Source organism: Typopeltis vanoorti, chromosome 11, assembly GCF_054136105.1.
Source record: "Typopeltis vanoorti isolate ZY-2024b chromosome 11, IOZ_Tvanoo_1.0, whole genome shotgun sequence".
Lineage (NCBI taxonomy): Eukaryota > Metazoa > Arthropoda > Arachnida > Uropygi > Thelyphonidae > Typopeltis > Typopeltis vanoorti.
The window spans coordinates 76,487,006-76,509,689 of record NC_143559.1 but is presented as its reverse complement, the minus strand read 5'-3'; the positions used below and the strand labels follow the sequence as shown (position 1 = coordinate 76,509,689).

Here is a 22,684-nt window from a genome sequence, read left to right as displayed (position 1 = left end):
ATAAAATAAAATAAAAAGGATTAGCTTAAATTTACTTTATAGAGTATTAAGTAGTTTGTAATGTAGTACTGTATTTATGTTATGACTAAAGTCTGAATTTATTTATTTTTCTTGGCAGGCAAGAGTAAATGCTCAAGTTGGCACCCCAAAAATAACATTGGAGATATGGTCTTGTCATGTATATCCTAATAGTGATCTGAGGTATGCTGTCCATCTATTGATGATACTAACTGTGCAATGAATAGTGATGGTCCATGCTTGGGATCTATATAGTTTGAATGGTAATTTTGCACAGATGAATTTTGGTACTTGCAGTGATGAGTTCGGATTTCCAGATAGTGGTTAGATTTTTATGGAAATGAAACACAATGTGCTTTTTTTTTCGCTATGTCAGAATATGGATGTATAACTAAGGAATGGAAATCTTCTACTTCAAGAGTATGGTTATCTCCACACTCTTGAAGTAGAAGATTAAATTGGAGTGACATTTTGTGTGCATCTTCTATCCACACAAAATGTCACTCCAATTTAACTGAGCATAAAGAAGCACCAAAAAGATTGCAGTCAATCAGATGAAGGTAGATGAAATAAGAACAGAATATCAAGGCAGGAGGATATTCTTCATAAAGCTCTAGCAACAAGGTTCACTTGTTACCTAAATGAAGGTAGAAACTAAAACTATCCTCATCCATAAAAAAAGGAGAAAAAGAGAATATTGACAACTATAGGCCAATATCTCTGTCCCACCTCTAAAATATTCACACGAGCCATACTAAATAGAATCAAAAAACACTATATGAAATTAGAAGCAAAGAGCAAGCCAGATTTAAGAAAGATTCTCCACAATCAATCATATACATACAATAATAAACCATGTAGAGAATGCAGAGAATATCATCTTCCACTTTGTCTTCTATTCATTGATTTAAAAAAAAAAAAACATTTGACAGAGTAGAACATAATGCGGTTTTCCAGGAACTAAAAGATCAAGACAGGCAAGCAAAGCCCAAATTGCTCTTTTTAATAAATCCCTTGAAATATCTAGCAGGAGAGGAGTAAGACAAGGAGATGTGCTTTCCCTCCTTCCTCCCAATTTCTCTTTAGAAAACATTCTCAAAAACAAAAACCTGGACAGAGGTTTAAATATAGATTGGGAAAATCTTAAAATACTTCTGTTTGCTAATGATTTTGTTCTCATCAACAGTGTCAACCAGAAATAATGCTGAATGAAATAGACTTGCACTGTAGAATGGCAGGCTTACAAATCTAATCTGACAAGACAAAGGTGGATGAAAAATGAATACTGTCATGACCAAGAAATCAAATTGCAAAAATAAAGTCACAGATAGAGTGGACAGCTACATTTATTTACGACAAGAAATGAAAATGGACAGTGATAAATCAGATGAAACAGACACAAAAAGGCTGTTTGGAAAGGTTTAAACCAGATAAAAGGCACTATCACAAACCAAAAAAAAAAAAAAAAAAAAAAAAAAAAAAATAGATATCAAAATAACATCAAACCTTTTTAGCAGTATTATTCTAACAGCAATGACCAACCTTTAACACAACAAAAAAGGAAGAAGAAAGCCTAATAACAACCCAAAGGACAATAGAAAGAAGAGTCTGTAATATAAATATGTGATAAAGATCACATAAAACAAATGAAATAAGAAAGAAATATGGGTTCAAAGATGTGATAGAAGCTATTATAATAACAAAAAAAGATGGGCAGGTCATATAGCATGTATGAAAGCCAACAGATGGACTTCAAGAACAACAGACTGTCCCAAACACACACAAAAAATTTTTAAAAAAAAAGAAAGGAAAGAAAGCCTAGTAGACCACCTAGGAGGTGGAAGGATCCTATAAAAAAGTCAGTAGAAGGGAAATGGAGAAGATTGGCACAGGATAGAGAAAGCTGGCATATTTGCAATCTGCAGTCATGGAGAAACCAAGACTGAAAATATAACATGGGTCCATCGTGGAAAGGGCAGATTTGAGATTTATACATAAGTTTGAGATATATAAGTTGTATGGTGAGAAATATATAAAGATGTAAAGGACACCTGATTTTCTGAAGGTAGATGTGTGGAGTTATGGATATTACCAAAGGGGAGGTGAAAGGTGGTCTTAGTTGTGTGAAATGAGACAACACAGTTTGGAATCAATTTGGTGACATGAGGACAACTTTGTCCTCATCCCACCAAAGTATAGCTAGGAGATCAGTGCTTGAGACATTATGTATGGAAGATCATACAGTCTAGCTATTCAAGCACTACAGGATTTGTCAAATGAAAGAAGGAATAGAGTGTACTGTTATCATAAAAATTGTGTATGGAATTTCAGTTAACTGAGACAAAGTCATTAATGAAAAAGATATTAAAAGTGTGGGCAAAAGTACAGGACCTTGAGATACCATACCTCCATAACTGGTGGGGAAATCTGAAAAAAAGATAGTCATCAAGGGTAAAAATTAAAATTAAAGAGTAGACAAAAGACCAAAATATAGTAATCTGATAAGAAGAGACCTTGTGCCAGACCTAATCAAATGCCTTGGAAATATCTAGAAATAGTTGGAGTTAATAAACTGGCGGCAGTGGATAGGATATTTGGGTTGATCAAAAAGTAACAGAATCCATATTGGTGGTAATTAAGCACCAACATTAGGCTTCCAGGTGGAGATGATTTGATTTTCTCCATTATTTTTGAGACAACTGAAGTGACTGCAATGACAGAATAGCAAAAAAAGAATATATCTGATGAAACATATATCAGATAAATGAAAGGTCATTTCTGAGCTCAAGGATTATGTCAAATGTGAAGATTATAAAGGCAATATAGGATAGGAGCACAAATAGGGGGATACTGTCAGGAACAAAATACTTTTCTAGGATATTCGGATTCTTGTGATGTCTTTTTCACAAGATGTGGAAGCATGTAGTGAGATTCTTGGTAGAGAGAGAGGGGGCTATTTACTTCGCTATTCCATACAGCAGTCAGAGAAGAATGATGCCATCCTTGGGTGATGTTATATAATACCATTTGGATAAGAGAGGCAGAAACATGTATGGGAATGGATCCAGTAGATTCCACTGCCATTTGACCAAGAAGAAAAAATTTTTGCATTGTGTGTGCTGACTCATTCAAAGGCTACTTTGTATATGCTTATGTTTTATTTTATTTTTTTTATTTTTTCAGCTATTGCATGCTGCAGCAGAGGCTGACAATAAAGCTAAAGTTCTGGTTCCAAGCCATTCAGAAGCAATAAGTCAATTCCAGACACACACACACACTCTTCTTCTTGGATTAGCTTACACCTGTTAGAAAACCAAAAATTTGGAGAGTGGTAGTGAGTAGTATCAATGATAAAGGCCTTCATTCCAGCAAGAATTATTTCAGTTATTGGCTAGGTTCTAAAGGTCACCAATAAGGTGTGCCAATATGTCACAGCAGTACAAAGTAATGATATGCGTAGTAAAACAAAAAGCAGTAACATAAACAGATACAAAAATAAGTTTACAAAAAAGCAAATGCAAAAAGTGTTTAGGTTGATTTTGAATGGAAATATGTTTTAGAGAGGAGAGATTAGAAAGTTCAAGGATGAAAAATAGAGACCAATACATTTATCTGAAAGAGTTTTTTTTCAACTATGAATAACCACCAGAATATTTAAATCTAAAAAGAAGGCCTATAAATATTGTTTGAAAGGATAAACTGCAATGCATTTTTAGTATAATCTATTTTCCTTCAGTAACCGGATCACTGTTATTCTACATACTGAAAGGTTCTAGCCAATGATTTAAAAAAAAAAAAAAAAAAATCAGCAATGCCTTTTATTCCCTTATATGGAATAACTGAGGCCTTTTAAACCTATCTAGCTTTTAGAGACTGAGTGGGTAGGTTCAATCTCCATTGATAGCTGGCCCATGTCTATCACTAATTATAAGCAGCAACTGATGAAGAGATGGGCAAACAAGTGCTTCCATCTCTTGGTACCAAACCTGGACAAGATATGTACTGTCTGAAATAATAACATAGGTTCTACAGTCAATTTTCTTGAATTTATGGAATGAAAAACCCGAGTTTCCAGGAGAAAATACCTGCTTGCCCATGCCAGAGATTGACTAACTTGGGAATCAGTTGAAGACAGACATAGAAAAAGTTCCTCCAGTCAGTGACTAGATTTGAACTTAAGTCTATCTTTGGGTGGCCTAATCATAGAGGATGCAAGCACCACTTCCACAGATCTACACAAGATAGACATTATAATTGTTTTAAGGAAGAAATTTATATATTCTTATTAACACCCCTACAGGCCGAGGTGGATAAATAGTGAGAACGAATTGCACTTCTTATCCACGTTATTCAATAGGTGTTACAGAATCGTATAGGCCCCAACCGGCCAGGACGTATATAGACGTCCTGGTGGCTGTGGAGTTAATAGTGTTCTTTCTGTATAGTAATAAGATGTAGCATTTGCACAAGTTAAAATGATGTGCATTACCACATACTGGAGAAGAGGAAGAAATAGTATCCCGGAGGCAGAAATTAAAAACAGTTCAACAGATGGAAGAATTGTTTAAACAAACTGGCAGGTCAGAGTTCTATGGCAAGGCTGTTTCATCACAGATGTTTTCTCAGAGTTTCGCATACTGGCTGTAAAATAATAAGAGATTTTTAGCCCTTAATTTAATTAATTAAACTTATTAAAGTATCACAATTCTCTTATTTCTGAGACTATGATAAATGATTGTAATGAATGAATTTTGATTAGGACTCAAGGGAAAACTAATATTTTTTTTTTACAGATAAGTAATTTTAAATACTAAAAAAAAAATAAAAATAAAGTAGTTGCACTGCTTATGTAATTTTAAGAATCAGACAATTTATATTTTTTATCATCACTAACATTGCTAAATGATTATTTAATTTAGTACTGCTGAACATGCCAATATCATTGTTATGTAAAAACAAAATTAAGCATTAAAAAAAAATATATAATAAAATAAGACATGAGAACATGAAGGAGGTGGACAAGATAGGTTATAAAATGTAAATACAGTTGGTTCTCACTAGAGCAAACTTGTAGAAACTACTGGAATAGTTTGTTATAGTGGACAGTTTGCTATGGTGAATTTATTTTTAGCAGAGCATTGTACTTATGGTGCAGTGATTAGGACAATTCAGTATGTTATATTGAGTGTGTTAATCACATGTAAGATGCACAAGCCATCTTACATGTGAGGTGGTAAATCTAACATGTAACTGGTTTGGCCACAACAGTGATTATTCACTATATAGTCTACCTGCCTGCTTTCTTTGGCACTGAGTTAGTTTTGGATGCTGCAGTGTGATTTCCTCCAGGTGCTTCCTTTGACATCAAAGCATTTTATAGTAATTATGTGTACTGAAAAGGTATATAACATGAATGCAAGTAATTTGTGAGTTTACGCTCTTCCATCCACAAGATGTACTTAAGATGTATCTGGTAGAAAGTCTATAATAATAATAATAATAATAATAATAATAAAAAAAACAGTGTAGTGGATTTTAATGTGAACTGTTATACATATATGGTAGCTGGTTTAGCTGTTCCTGAAGTTCAGAATGATGAGCAGCAAAATGCAATATCTTCATATATGTGAATAATATTCCATTCACACATTTCAGATGATTCATTGATAATTTGGGATTTGTATTAAATGAGCAATTCTTTTTTCAGTAGAGAAGTAAGTAACACATATGAGAAAGACAAGTTTTCTAGAAACTATGATGGCTACAGAGAAATAATTTATCTCAAAGTAACATTTATCTCCAATGGAGATTGGAGATAAATGTTAGCCTGAGAAGAGATTCAGTTTCTACAGTGAATTTGGAGTTAGAGTTAGGACTGGTGAAGAGGCATGGAGAGGGTGTGAAGATTAACATTTAAGTCACTGAATGTGAATGCACCTGTAGCTTTGAATATTTCAGTGAGGTATGCCAAATGTACATTCTTAAAATTGTGTATAGAATTTGATGTCAGCAAGAGACTATTACACATGAGGAATTAGTTGGATTAAAAAAAAAAAAAAAAAGGAAAAAAAAAAGAATCCCGAGAGCTTTTGAATTATCAGTGAATTATCTATGCTAGATCAAATTAAGGTCTAATCAAATGACATGTAATTGTAAACAGTAATAGCTTGAGAATGTCAAAAACTCATGGCATATATATCAGATGTGTAGATAAGGAGATAGGTTGTGATCAATGGATACATGTTTTCAAGCAATAAAGATTTCTCATTATCCATTATTTTTAGATAATTTAGGATGGCAATTTGATAGCAGGCTTTTTTTTTTTTAAAGGAAGAATATGGGCTAAGTTTGAAGTTATAATCAAATGAAGGCACTGAGCAGAAATGGAAAACACAGCTGGGGGGAAAACCTGGTTGTTAAGCATTTTTAGCCAACTTCATGAGAAGCAAAACTGAATGTTAGGAATTCTGGGGTGGAATGAATGGATGAAGTTTTCATTCCACATTTTCTGAACTTTCATAGTTATACAGGGTGTTCGGGATAAATTTGACATATTTATAATTAATTATATTTTTCTGTAAGTTACATGTATTAACACACACTTCTCTTCATTTAAAAGTTTGGACCCTTCTTCATTCATATACAAGATGTCAGAAAGGATGGATAGCTGGAACCCACCTGAATCATGGAAGAGAATAACTTGTATCATGATGATTCGTGCCCGCCATCAAAATAAGGATATTACGACTGCTGCCCAATGCTCCCTGAATACAGTAAAAACAATCAGGCATGAACTAGAGACTTGCAATGGTGACTACGAGGATGTAGCAAGAAGAAAGATCCCTAGCAGACGATCTGATTGCGTTCGTACAGCAGAATTCCTCGCAAATCTGCAGGAACAGGTGTTGAAGAACCCTGGCATTGGAATTCGGGCTTTGTTCGTGGAGTTGCTAACTGTAGTCAAGCCCTGGATAACAAGGGTAGCCAATGGTAGGCCGTATGTATGGCAGCAGGATTCGGCCCCTTGCCACACCTCTGGGAAAAGTCAAAAATGGTTGTCTGAAAATTTCTACGACTTCACCAGTCCAAATGTTTGGCCTCCAAACTCCCCAGACCTTAACCCCATGGATTATTTTGTATGGGGCGCAGTTGAAAAAGACACCAATCGCACTTCCAGTAATACAAAAGCCCAGTTAATGGATAAAATTAAAACAGTTTTTGCGGCCCTTCCCAGGGAGACTGTAGCATCAGCTTGTTCGAGGTTCCGAAGCAGAATTGAAGCTGTGATCGATGCTAATGGTGGTTATTTTGAGTAAATCTTGTTGATAGTATTGTAATTAACTCTGCCTGTAATGTTTTTTTGTCAATTCATTAAATTTAATAGATACAAAGAAGATTTTCTTTTTCCTTACGAAACTGTCAAATTTATCCCGAACACCCTGTATATTTTGACTCTACATGCATTACAAATGACAGCTAGTGCTGCATGAAATACATTCTACTACTTTGCCAAATCCAACTAGTTGTACTCTCATCCAATTACAATGGAGATGCAGTAAAATATATAGTGCACAACATCGTATCTCCATTGTGGTTAATGTGATTTTCTTGCATGTCTAACCATTGGTTCATAAATTTGGATTCATATCTAGTGATTACATTGATCAAAAATGGGACATGTACTTGTGATTATTTATAAATAGTAATTATTATTATTATTTTTTTTTTTTTTTTGCAGGATACACAATATGAAGAAGAATGATATTTTGAAAAAGGTTCATATTTGGTCCCCACAGGTTTCCAATATCTGAGAGGTAGGGAGGGTAACTATATAATTATTTTAAAAAAAACAAAGAAGAGAGAAATTCCACTCTCACACTAGTAAACATCATTAATTATAACAAACTCAATCGCAATAACAAATTATGGAAAAGTCCTGACCAAATCATCATAGGCCCAATGCTGTTCTAAAGGTAATTCACTATAGCAAACTATCCATGTGCTCCTACTAGTTTACTATAGTGAGAGCCAAACTGTACATACACTGCTTGGAAAGAAGTCAACGGACACCATAGTGTGAGGAACAAACAACCATGGCACCCACCTTAATAAGCTGTAGGACCTACATTTTCTGTGTTGACTGCAGCAATTATACAAGGCATACTTTCCATAAGTAAGATAGCAATCAATGGGAATTTTGGACCATTCTTCCCAGACATCCCTTGACCTCACCCAAAGCTCCAGTTCATCCCACAGATGTTCAAATAGGGTTGAGATCAGGGCTCTGTGGAGGCCAGTCAAGTGTGGTGATGTTCATGTCCACAACATGCAGTTACAGCAGCAACCTTAAGACATGGTACATTGTCTTGCTGAGAGAGACAATGGTCAGTTCTGTAGAAATGCTACAAAGTTGGAAGCACTGCATTATCCAAAATGTTCAGATCCCTCTCAGAGTTGAATGTTCATGCCACCACAAACAGAGGTCCAAGGCCAAACCAGGACAATACCATCACCCTGCCACCTTCAAATTTCATAGTCAGGGTTGCACACTCCGGTAAGAGACGTTCACGGGCATCCACTACATCCATCCATCTGCTCAGAGAGAGAGTAGCATGATTCGCACTCCATAACACAGCTTTCCAAGCTTCCACGTACAACTGTACACCAAGCATGTTGGTTCGGATAACGTAGGGCTTGCATATTGCAGTTCTACCATGGAAACTCCATGTTGTGAGCCTTGGTTCTGAATGTTTTTGTAAAGATTCATGTTCCAGTCAATGCTTGGAACTCTACATTCAATATATCAGCTGACAAATGGCTGTTTTTACATATTATCCTTCACAGCACTCTACGGTCACATTTGGTGTGTTTGTGGTTGGTTGTCCACTGTGGAGCACTTGCACTTGACTCCCTGCACTTCCATCTCGGTATGGTATCACTGATTGTTGACCTGGGATGGCCCAATTTATCAACAATTTGCTGAACAGATAGCACTACAACATGACATCCTATCACAACGCCTCTTTCAAACTCAGTCGGTCCCTTCCTTGCAGCCATTTCATCTGGACATGGTTGCACTGACTTGGGAGCATCATATTCCTCCAATTTATACTGCTACAAACACATGACTCATTACATGGAGTGTCAGTTGCCTTCTTTCCAAGCAGTGTATAAAAGTGTAAATGAAATTAATTTGAGTTTGTATATACATTAAATAAGGCAACAGACAGAGAGCAACAATGAGATTAAAAATATATACACTACTTAAAAAATTAGATTACCTCCATATCATGTTGAGCAATCTCTGTATCTTAACAGCTTGGATTCCATGTGACATGGATTATATAAAAAACTAATTCTAATTATGAAGTATCTTAGGTAATTCCTATAGCAGTAAATCTTTTGGCAATTGCCAATAAGGATAATGGATTCCATGTCTAGATAACAAACTGCTTGGATGAACTCTGGAGACAGCATTTTACTGACTTCATGATTTTGCTATTATACCCTTCAGCTTGTTGACAGACATATTAGGCATGATGTATATGCAATACATTCTTGAAATAAATCACTACTTTCAGATAAGAAATAATCTTATTAGATATTGGCAATCAGAAATATTGTTTAAATACTTGCTAGTATTTGTTAATTTTCCTCAGTAGGATTAAGACATGTGGTGATTCAGCATTTCATAAAGTAGAAGTGAGAATGAAAGGTCCATTACCAACAATACCTGATGTAAGCATCTGTACCAAAGAAATATCAAGACATTTATGCAATTATAATAATACAATACTATCGATATTTATGAAATGATACTTTCAAATCTTACCTTTTCACTCTCCTTGCTAAGTTTAAACAGGATACTTGGATTAAACCTCTAAAAAAGTTAATAACAATAAATAATAATATAAAAAAATGCACATCCATACTTCTGTTTCTAACTGTGAATTTACAAACTACTCTAATAAAACATTAAAAGATTCACTGGAACATCTGTTTTTAATTTAATAAAAACAAAAAAAAAAAAGCAGAGATCAGAAGAGATATTGAAAAGCACAGAAAATATATGAACTTAATATTTGATTGTGTTTTACAAAACACTTATTTGAAGCTCTTATTGTATGCATTACATAATTCAAATTACATGTACTTATTATTTTTGCTTAAGAAAACTTAAGAAAGTTTTAAAGCGAAAGTTTTAAAATAAAAAAAAGCTGAGCAGCTCTCAAATGTGAACTGTAGACTAAAATACACAAAGTTTACTGAAGAAAAAATGAAAGAGTTTGAGTACAGGAACCAAACCTTGGAGATCCAGTGGCAAGCCTTGAAAAAAACCCTGATTGATTCAGCCAGAGAAGCATGTGGTGAGGTTGTCTGCAAGGATAGAAAAATCAGAACTCCATGGTGGACACAGGAAGTTAAAGAGGCAGTGAAGGAAAAGAAGAAAGCATATCAAAAGTTCCTGGCAAACAAATCAGCTTGTGCTCTTAGAAAATACAGAGACAAATGTAAGAAAGCTAAACACTTTGTAAAACTAGCTAAGCAAAAGTCATGGGAGGACGTTGGCAAGAACATAGAAAATAAATATCAAGAAGGTGGCAAAATATTCTGGAGGTTGTTGAAGAAGCCTAGAAATAGAGGAAAGAGGGCTGTAAAAGGAGTTAGAGATGATAAAGGTGACGTGAAAACCGGAGAAAAAGATATCCTTGAAGTATGAAGTAATTACTTCGAAAAATTGCTAAATGAAACAAGCAGTGATAGTACAGTGGTAAAAAAACACTCAACAGGCATACAGTCAGGAATACATATCCAGTAGAAAAAGCCATCAAAGGCTTAAAATGTGGAAAGGCAGCAGAAGTAGATGATATTTGACCAGAAATGCTGAAGTATGGTGGTATAAAAGTCTTACAGTGGTGCACTGCATGGTTCAGAAGGCCTGGACAGAGGGGCAAATTCCTGATGATTGGATTATAGCTCTCATAGTACCCATATATAAAAAAGGAAATAAAACTGTATGTGAGAATTACAGAGGTATTTCCCTACTGAGTGTTCCTGGTAAGATTTATGCCAGTGTACTTGAGAAATGGTTGAGAAGAATTGTGGAAAAAAGCTTGGTGAAGAACAAGCTGGATTCAGGCCAAATAGACGCTGTCAGGATCAGATCTTCACTTTACGACAAATAGTTGTGAAATCACGGGAATATAACAAAGATTTGTATTTCAGTTTTGTCGATCTGGAAAAGGCGAGAAGGTGCCAAGAAAAAAGCTATTCAAACACTACAGTTGTATGGTGTCAATGGGGCATTGCATCAAGCAATATTTAGTCTGTATTTGAGTTGTAAGTCAGCAGTTAGAATTGAAGTACAGGAAGATGGTTTAATGTTAAATCTAGGGTGAGACAAGGATGTACATTATCCCCTCTGTTATTCATTATCTAGATGGATCACATTATGAAGGAAAGTGGTATTAAACATGATATCAAAATTGGAGATGTTAATGTCAGCTCTTTGCTTTATGCGGACGATGTTATACTTCTAAATAAATCCGCTACAAGTCTGCAAGATTCCCTGACTAAATTGAATAACTGTTGTAATAGATATGGTATGAAGGTCAGCAATAAAAAGACAAAGACAATGAAAACAGGCAGAATCATTGAAAATGTCAACTGCGTTGTGAACAGAGAACCTTTGGAACAAGTAAAACATTTCAGCTACTTAGGCATGATTTTTACTGAAGATGGTAAATTAAATATGGAAATAGACAACAGAATCAACAAAGCTGGTATGGTAGGAAATCAACTGAATAAATTTATATGGAATAAGAGAGAAATTAGTCAAAACACTAAATTAGCTGTATACAAGACAGTGTTCAAACCAATTTTAACTTATGGATCTGAGAGCTGGGTTAGAAATAAAACCCTTGACCAAAGACTAGAGATCACAGATGTGAGAGTCCTAAGAAAGATTAGGGGTGTGTGAACAGATGGCATCAATAGCAATATCATATTAAAAATAAGGATATTAGGAAAGAGCTTGATCCAGGAATGTGTTAGAAGAGCTAATCTCAGGTGGTATGGTCCCTTAAACAGAATGGGAGAGGAAAGATTAGCAAAACAAATGTTCTCTGGCAGGTTGGCAGGAAAACGGCCCAGAGGAAGACCAAGATATAGGTGGATTGATACGGTACAATGTGCCTTAGACGATAGAAATAATAGATCTAATAATGTTGGAGTCTTGACAAGTAACAGACTGATTTGGAGGAAAATTGTAGATAGGAAGTTAGTAATAATGTAAATTTTTCATGTAGTACTATCATATCCTGTACACCCCTTGAGGGTAAATGGCAGGAATTTGATGATGATGATATTTTTTTTGCTTGTTTTCGAGAACCTCTGAGATATTTCCTATATCAGTACAAAATAATCTTGCTTTATGAGTGAACACATTACACCATAGATAGGTATTCTTTTTCATTTTTTTTTAAATAGCCTACGGAAATCAGACTAAATTCAAATCTTCATGTTCTTTCCTTTGGTAGTACCTACACTACTATTGCAGTATCTTGCAAATCTATCCAATTTCCTTTTGTTTTTGTTTACATTAACAGTTTGAATCATCCTGAATATCATGTTTTTAGGCAAGCTTTGCATAAAAGATTCTTCCTGCCCTTTACAAATTTGTCAGTTAAGTGAAACTTTTGTTTTAATAGTGTGCAACTTCCATCCATTTTTCTGAAGGTGTGCACTTAGAAAATTAAGTATTACAGGTTGTAGATATGTTTTTTCACTTGGTTATAAATTATATTAAAAAAATGCAAAGCAATTATATTCTTGTTTAATCTTTTATCCAGGTGTAAGCAAACAAAATTTGTGCATGAAATTTCTTCATGACTAGGCTACCTGTATATAGAAACTAATGACTTCACATTAATTGCCTTAATATTACATAATGCAAAGCGCACATCCTTTTGGGTGTGTATAATGCTGCATTATGGATAGGGCCATTAATCAGACCGGTTTCAACTTTTGTGGAATGAGTCCCAAAAGAGATACCAAGGTCGAGGTAATGCAGAAGTCATAGATATCCCATATACAAGTAGTGAAAAGATCTAATTCCTTATTATTAAAATACAGGTAACTCTTGTTATATGCACTTTCATTATCTGTGTTTTTGCATATACACAGTTTCATTTCATTACATAAGGACTATTGCCATTTCCTAAGGTGTGGAAGCTTCCACATATGTGCATCATTTCTGCCTACTGTGCTCAGTTTGTGCCCCACACTCTTATTGGCCTATGTGATATTGTCTGTAAATAATTTTTGCACTCTTTGAGAAAGATCTCTGGCAAGAGGAAAATAAAGGAAACTAAGAATGAAAAGAAGAATGTGAAGAAAGATCTAAGAAATCCCATTTTTTAGGTGTGAAGTTGGAAGTTCTGAATCAGTCTCATAGTATCAATATTGAAAGAGCCACTGTAGAGTGATTCTACAGTAAGAACCATTCGCGATAATGCTGATACAATTCGTAAGAGCACTCAATCTCAGCATGACCAGAGTAACAAAATGTTGATCTTAAGTAATGGAGAAGGAGAGGATACTGGCTATATGATTCAAGCATCACAACCAGAACGACATGCCTTTGTCTGGGGGTGGTCATTGGAGAGAGGGCAAAAAAATTATATGGAGATCTGACAAAAGATGAAAAAGCAACAGACATCTTTTGCTGGAAATTGTGATTAGTTTGACTGCTATAAGAGTCACTATGGTTCCACAATCTCAACATGACTGGCGAGAGTGTAGCTGCTAACCACAATACCACTGAAGAATTTCAAGATCTCTTCAAAGCAGAAATAGCAGGACATTACACAACGAGAGATTACAATCAGAAGTTGAAAACCCCAAGTCAGGTTCCACTGAGAGATTCTTGAAAAAGCAATTCAATCTGCTATGGGCCTTCAACTTCAGCAAGCTGGCCAACAAAGATGCGATTAAGATGTTACAATGTATTAATCTTGAAAATAAAGAACTACTTTAATAGTTATTTATATGCTCTAAATATTTTCTTTACTACTTTTATTCTTTAATACATATGAAAAATAGATGCATTTTCTATTAAATTAATCTTCAAAGATCGGAATCTTGCTCATTTGGGAATGCAACCTCTATTATTCCATGTTGTAAGTCTCCTGTTTTATACATTTTCAATATATGCCGCAATTCTCGAGAACACCATCTCTGCATGTAATGAGAGTTACCTGTACTCTGGATTACAGCTGGTCGTAAAAAGTTTTCAACTTGTTTATAAATTAAATTAAAAATGCCAAAAAATTATATTCTTGTTTAATCCTCTATCCAACTATATATAAATAGCCTAGTTGTGAAGAAACTTCACACGCAAACTTTGTTTACTTCACTTCAATAAAGGATTAAACAAGATATAATTTCTTGGCATTTCTAATGAAGTATGACAGGAAATTACATTGTTAACTTAATGCACTAAGAAATACAAGTACTCCTTCAGATGGACAAATGCACTCGTCCTGTGTATTCACAGCTGCACCAGGAGAAGAGTAGCACAGAGAAGTATTTTCTTTTAAACAAAATATTCTGTAATATCTATAGCATGTAATTTTATGAATCAAATAATTGGCATATTAAAATCATGCACTAATAATCCACATCTTAATAATCAAGAGTACACTATATTACCTTAGTGCAAGTTCAAAATAACATTACCATTATATCAATGTTGTAAGGGAATCTCTGCACACTGATTTCATTGTTTTTAACGAGTAATGAGTTTTCTCTTTTATGTTGTAACCTATAAATTTTATTTAAATACATATTTATTTATCTGTGAAACTGAATACCGTTTTTAACTTTTTAAGCCACTTCGCAGTTCCAATAAATGAATTGGGGGGGGGGGGGGGGTCTCTCACACCAGGCAATGAAATTCATCTACCACCTAAAGACATAAACATTCAGACTCATTGTGGGATTTGAGCCTGTAGCTTGCTGGTACATTAACCACTTGGTCAATCAGGCCAGCAAACTCAGACCATAACCTCATCCAAGTTTCTGTTTCTATGGAACATCAATATCCAGGCTCTTAGTCTCGTGTCCTCTGGGACTACAATGGCACCAAATAGGATGATCCCCCACTCTCCCTTTTACATGGATCGATTACTGTTTCCACTCTTCTGAACCAAATACTTGCTCCTGAACAAACAAACAATTCTTATTGGAAATGCAAGTCTTCATCCAAGATTTCACTTAAAACTTCCAATTTGTTTCCACATCTCTCTCTCACACACACATCCAGATAGTGACATCACCCAAGGATAACAAAAAAACCTCCTGAGAGGAGGAGGAGGTTGTGTTTATTTTTCTAATATTCTTACTTATTAGAATGAATTAATCTTGTACCTCATATTGCAATACAGGCCTGATGATTATTACTAACAAAACATCAATCTGCAAATCTTTATCATACTGTATAAATACAAATTACTTACCACACAAGTAATAGCTTTCCTGTGCCCAACAAAATCCTTATTTGTTTTCCAACCATCTCTTTCAATAATTTGAGCAGTGGGACCAGAGTTATTCATTGCATGAGCAGATACCAGATACTGCCCATCAGGGGACCAGCTTAGTCTTAATATATGAGTAGTACCACCACACTAAAAAAAATAAATAAATAAATAAATAATTAGAAAATTCTTTTAATCGCATTATACAAAGAAATGCCATCATTTCATACATAGAAAAGTTTGAAACCAATTTTGATTACTTTTGGAACAATATTTAATTAGCACATCTAATTGGTGAAGCTATGACAAATATAACAATCAAAACTAAATGTGTAAATTTATGAAATCTCAATTATTCAGTTAAAGATTATATTTAATTTGTGCTAAGAGTGCTATTACTTACACAATTAATTTTCCAAATGAAAATTATAACAACATATGATATGTGTTTATGATGAATATGATACAAATAAGTTCTGTTGGTAACACATGCTGCTAAGTGATGGACTGAATAACAAATAAAGATATTTCACAAAAAAAAAAAAAAAGATATTTTACAAAAAAATACAGCGTTTAGTTAGCAAATAAAAAAGGCACCATTTTCCATTGACAGTGAAATATGTGCTTATTATATTTTATTAATAAAAAAATTACAGTCATACATACTAAAACTATACATTTTAGAACCCACTTATTAGATACTTAAGGAAACAACCCATAAAGTATCATATGATGCGAATTTCATAAACTTTTATAGTCTATAAATATATATATATATTAAATTATATTATGCATGAATTCTCCTACTCAAATTGCGAGTCTCTATTGCCCCAAATTTCATATTGGAGCGATAACTCACTCCCTGCAGTAAACAATATGCCATCCCCAACAGCCATTATACTGCAGAAACACGAAAACCAATTAGTTTTATCATGTCACTGGATAAGGTTCACAGACAATTGCAGACTGTGTAATATATTTCTCAACAAATAGTGCAATTACAGACAACTGGGAATATAAACACTAACTAATGAATCACATCTTCCCTCCAACAGAAACTGCTATATAACTCAAGCAAACCACATGTTGCAGGTGCAACATATGGTTTTGCTTAACACTACCCGTCATGAACATGTTAAAACTAAGAAATGTATAGTGAATGCATTTCAGATATTATGGAAATCGGTTTAAGAGAATTAGCATTTCAATTCAATTGTCAGCTTGTTTCTGGTTTGGGTCACGCGATCTTTTGTTAATGCTGCACCAATCATATGCACTTCTTAATAATTGATTTTTCTCTACTGGCCTACAATCGCGCACATCTTTCACTTCTCATTAGTAATTTGTCAAGGATTGTTCATTACGTATCTCAAGTCTTAAATTACTGGTAATTTTTGCTTGATATAATGGGAAAGAAGATGACTCTATTTGGGGAGATAACTTTGATTGCACACAAGGAAGCAGCTCTGGAGGACAGAAGAACTGATGGAGAAAATCCCCGTATATATCTCGCAGCATGATTTTTTAGCTTTAATTTTGGGAAAAAAGTGCGAGTTATAGTCGAGTAAATACGGTAATTTTTTTAGCTTTCAAATTGTTAAGTATGGATCATTGGTTAAAGACTGGATTTATAAAACGCACAAAAGAGAGCAATATAGCAGACATAGAAATAAGCAATTTCACTCCTCTCATTGATGATAAATTATTTATATTAAGTAAAAATGTATAGTTTCTTTATAAATTTGTAATTTGTATAGTTTCTTTATAAATTAATATATAGTTTCTTTATAAATTTGTTCTATTAAAAATAAATCTTTTTTTTTTTTGTTTAAATGTACATCTAAATTCAAATAAAACAGACATTTACAATGAAATATATTTTTATTTATTTTTATTATTATTTTGATAAGGGTATTTTGAAACGGTACTTGGTAATAATGAAAATTAAAGAAGGGGGTACAAGGATATCTGAAGTTTCAGAAACACTGATCTATCCAAAAATATTTTGTTTGAAACATAGCTTTTCAAACAAAAATTACGCTGTTCGTTTTCTTAAATTCCGCTTCGAATTTGGATAGACGAAATAGCGTCTATCCAAATATGCACTTCTTACATTTTTTCAGCGTCATTTCAATTTTGAATGTGAAACATTGAGTGTATTGTGTATTCTGTGTTTAAGTGACTTTGGACAATTTTTGACTTTGATTTTAATTGTGTACTTATTTTTGGATTTTTGATAGACAAATAAAATTTTAAAGATAATAGTTTATAAATTATAAACATATTAATCAGCTGAGGGACCTTAGCTAAAAATCCCGTATATATGCGGGATAGACTATCGGCACATCAGGCTGACGCGGCTCGAATTAAATTAATAAACATAGGTTATTTATGAGCTATAAAACTCTTTAGATGAGCTTTGTTTACACATACTACAATTGGCCCTTTCTTGATACTTTTTTGGTGTATTTTTGCATCGTTTAATTTTGTGCGTTACTATGCAGTTGCCTTTTGTTTTATAAAATATATTTATTGTGGTTTAGTAAATTTTTTGTGAATTTGGATTATTATTCTCGTAAAGAAAGTCTATTATATTTTTGCTAAGTTCGAAAATCAGTTAAAATTGTTTCATTTTAGTTAATTATCTTATTTTGAAAACAAAAGCTTTTTATCTTATGTTGGGTACATGTCTAGAAAATAAATAATTTTCAATAAGAGATTTATTTATATTTGTTCTTGTTATGGTTGGAAGACATTGGGGTCCTTTTACTAATTTCTTTAATAAATAATTTTAATATTCTAGAAATTTCTTAATTATTAAACAATTACCAGAATGTAAAAAATATTAAATAAATATTACTAAGAAATCAATCAGTGGCTAATATCTCTACATGTTAATTTTCAAAAAATAACTAAAATGTAAGCATATTTATTATTCAAAACATCTGAAAAATCAAATTCTGTAATAAAAAAAAAAATAGTCAATCTTGGGCCATTCACCTTAAAAATAATAGTTGGTTAAGGGGTTAAAAAATAAGTTGAAGGGAAAATTTCAGAAATTATTTATTTTGGTGGATAACTTTTAACGCTCTTATTTTAAACTCTAACCAAGTGTGTTAACCCCTAGATGTTGGAAAAAAAAAGCCAAAGAAGTTATCTGGTGCACAAAACAGGAAAAGACAGCGAGTACAACTGGAACATAAACTGGCTGGATCGCTAAATAAATTTTTAACTTCAGGACCACATAAAAACGAAGAACAAAGTTCTGACGAAGCAAGTACTCCATGTAGATCTACTACAGAAAAAGAGAGGACACAAGACTCCAGACATCTCAGCCTTATTTCAGTTCACAATGAACGCAGGCTATTTCGTTTGGCAGGGAAAATTCTACAAACAAATAGAAGGGACAGCCATGGGTTCACCACTCTCCCCACCCTTGGCCAATTTCTTTATGGAGACCATGGAAGAAAAAGTCCTAGCCTCTGCCCCACAAAAACCAACCGTATGGCTTCGCTACGTTGATGATGTGTTCGCTATTTGGCCACATGGCTCTGAGACACTTCTCTCCTTCCTAACACACTTAAACAACCAACACCCCAGGATCAAATTCACTCTGGAAAAAGAGGAAAACAACAGCCTCCCTTTCCTAGACACACTAGTCACCCGCCAGCCTAATGGATCCTTGGTTTTCTCAGTTTACAGAAAACCCACCCATACAGGCAGATACATTCACCAACAATCCCACCATCCCCCCTCACAACAATATGGAGTAGTGAAAACACTATACAACAGGGCTAAACTAATCTGTTCAAACGACTTGGCCCTAAACACTGAACTAAATCACATCCTCAACACTTTCTCAGCCAATGGCTACCCCCCAAAAAAAATCCAAAAAATATTAGAACCTACAAACCACAGATCCCCCCCTCCACAACAAGGATTACTCTAAATCCGAGGCACCTCAGAAAAGATTACCAAAATCTTAAAAAAACATGACCTGACCTCCTGTTACAAACCATACAGAAAATTGGCATCCCTTATCCGCTCCACTAAAGACCAACCACTTCCCCTAGACCTACCTGGTGTTTGCCAGGTCCCATGCAGTTGTAAACTGTCTTACTTTGGCTAAACAGGCAGGACAGCAAATATCAGAATTTCAGAACACAAGGACTACATCCGTTTTCACAAATACAGTCATTCTGGACTTGCGGACCATGCTCTGGATACACGCCACAGAATACGGTGGAAGAAAGCTACAGTGATACACCGTAGCAAATACAAATTTGAAAGACTCTTTATGGAATCAGCCTCAGCCCTAAGAAATTCTCCAAACCTCAACAAATTTGGTTGTATGCGACTGCCCCAAATTTGGGAGGCCTACGTCAGCAGACCTTCAGCCCAGCGGCCAAGAACACCTACTTAGCCCGCCAAAGGGCACCATCTGGACTGTTAGGAGAACAATAGCTTCATCTCTTCATTCCCAGTTTCTGTGTTGTAGTGCCTACGTGCACGTAACTTTTTTTGTAAGTTCCTTTAGAAGATGGCAATGTGACGTTGCCGAAATATCGGAAAATATTTATTAAAGTTTAATTTAATTTATATCCTTAACTACGTTGTTCAATTCCTTAAGTGTTTTAATAATGCATAACCAACGTAAAAGCCTGTCTACGAGAATAACTATGAAGAAACAAATGTTACATGCAAAAATGAAACTGGCCTGACTGGACTGTCTACAGAAGTTGCAGCAGAAGAAATATTGGATTCCGATTCAGCGAAACACGAAACTTCAAATTTTAATGTTAACGATCCAGGTACTTCACCGAATCATATAACTACCAAAGTTAGATTGTTTAGTTGAGCATTGCCCACATCAAGTAGTTAATAAAGAATTTCCCAAAGATGAATCTGGCCGCAAGTTTTCCGATTCATACTATTATCGAACTTTAGCAAATGGAGAAAAACTTTTACGAAGTTATTTAGTTTATTCAGAATCATGAAATTCGGTTTTCTGTTATCATTGCAAAATATTTGGTAGTCAAAATTCCCAACTTACTAATGAACATGGTTGTAACGATTGGTAACATTTGAGTCATATACTAAAAATACACGAGAAAAGTTCTGTGCACATTAAAAACTGTTCAAAATACAGCGAACTTAAAATGTCGTTGATTAAGAAATGCACTATTTATTGCACACAACAAAGATTATACTAAACTGAGAAAAAATATTGGCAATCTGTTATAGAATGGTTAATCTACATAATACAATATTTATCAAGCTAGTGTACAGCTTTTAGACGTTCTTCACAAAAACTTTTTGAAAATGATAATGGCAATTTTTTAAAGTTAGTAGAAACTATCACTATATTTGATTCGATAATGGCAGAACATTTGCATTGCATCCAAACATCACAAAAAAAGAACATTGCTCATTATTTAGGTGATAAAATACAAAATGAAATCATCCGTATAATTTCTGAAACTATAAAACAAAAAATTTTAGAAATGGTTAAAGAAGCGAAATATTATTCATTAATTCTTGACACTACTCCGGATATGAGCCACACAGAACAATTATATATTGTTATTTGTTAATCAAAATAAAGATACAAATATAGCAGAAATTCGTGAACATTTTTTGGGTTTTCAATCTGTAGAAGATACTACTGGGCAAGGACCATTTCAATTTATAAAAAATTATTTAAAATTATTGAATATTAACATTTCGGATTTACGCAGCCAAGCTTATGATAATGGTTCAAATATGCGAGATAAACATAATGGACTGCAGAAAAAAATCCTTGAAATAAATTCAAGGGCTTTTTTATTCCATGTGCTGCTCATTCATTAAATTTGGTAGTTAATGATGTAGCTAAGATATCCTGTAAAACTGTAAATTATTTTGGGGTAATACAGGAATTATATAATTATTTTTCAATATCTGTGAAGCGTTGAGCTATATTAAAAAAACATTCGTGTTTTAAATTTGAAACCACTTTCTGTTACTAGGTGGGAAAGTAGAGCAGAAGCAATAAAGCCACTTAAAAAATAATATCAAGGAAATTTACCAGGCTCTTTTTGATATTATGGAAGATGAAACTAAAGATATCAATTCTAGAGTTCAGGCAGACAACTTAATTTCAAAGATTTATTCATTTAAATTCATTTGCTCTGTTCATGTTTGGTATGAAATCTTAAGTCTCGTAAATGTTGCAAGCAAAATAATGCAGAATCCGACATTCGATATAGGAAAAATTACAGAAAATCTTGATTATGTTATACAAGAATTAAATACTCGCCGAACAGACCAATATTTTGAAAATATTATCAGAACTGTAAAAGAAGTAGCAAGCGATCTTAATATTGATCATATTTTTATAGACATTCGCAAAAGAACAAAAACAAAAATATTTGGTTACGAAGCACCAGATAAGACAACGCATGATCCTAAACAAAATTTTAAAATAAATTTTTTTCTTCGCGATTTTAGACACGACAATAACTTCAGTCACGGAAAGATTCATGCTCTTAAAACAACATAGCAAGGACTTTAAAGTTATAAGAGACATTAGCAAATTAAAAGATTGGAGCGATGAAGATTTAATGAAACATTGTAAAGATTTGCACTTAAAATTGAGCGACAATCACGATATTGATGGTATGACTTTATTTGAGGAATTAAAAACTTTGCAATGTTTTATTAAAAAAGAGTCGGCTCCTCAGGATGTTTTAAATTATATATACGAAAATAAATTAACCGACACGTTTCCGTATACTGCAATTGTGATGCGTATTTATTTAACATTACCAATATCCGTAGCATCAGGGGAAAGAGGTTTTTCAAAACTGAAACTAATAAAAAAAATTATTTGCAGACAACAATGTCTGGAGAGCGTGTAACGGATTTATCAATTATATCAACTGAAAATAATAATATGGATTCAATAGGCATTAAAGATATTAAAAATTTTGTGGCAGCTAAAGCAAGATGGATAAATATGTAAAATCAATCTACATTTATACTAATTTTTATATAGTTAAAAGCATATCTTCAAATTATCTTTGATATGTAATATTTCTTTTTATATTAAAATAAAAAAAAGTTTGTTTATATATATATATTCTGTTGTA

General features: G+C 33.8%; 1 protein-coding gene across 3 annotated transcripts in view; it reads right to left on the bottom strand.

Annotated features, from left to right (window-relative positions):
- Positions 1 to 22,684, bottom strand: part of Hira (histone cell cycle regulator-like protein) — a 429,854-nt gene that overhangs the window by 272,459 nt on the left and 134,711 nt on the right. For all 3 annotated transcript variants that reach the window (XM_090400974.1, XM_090400975.1, XM_090400976.1), the window contains 2 exons: positions 15,537 to 15,704; positions 9,851 to 9,898 (listed from right to left, as the gene is read on the bottom strand). In XM_090400974.1, coding sequence (XP_090257100.1) covers positions 9,851 to 9,898; positions 15,537 to 15,704 — 216 coding nt within the window. The remainder of the gene's footprint in view (positions 1 to 9,850; positions 9,899 to 15,536; positions 15,705 to 22,684) is intronic.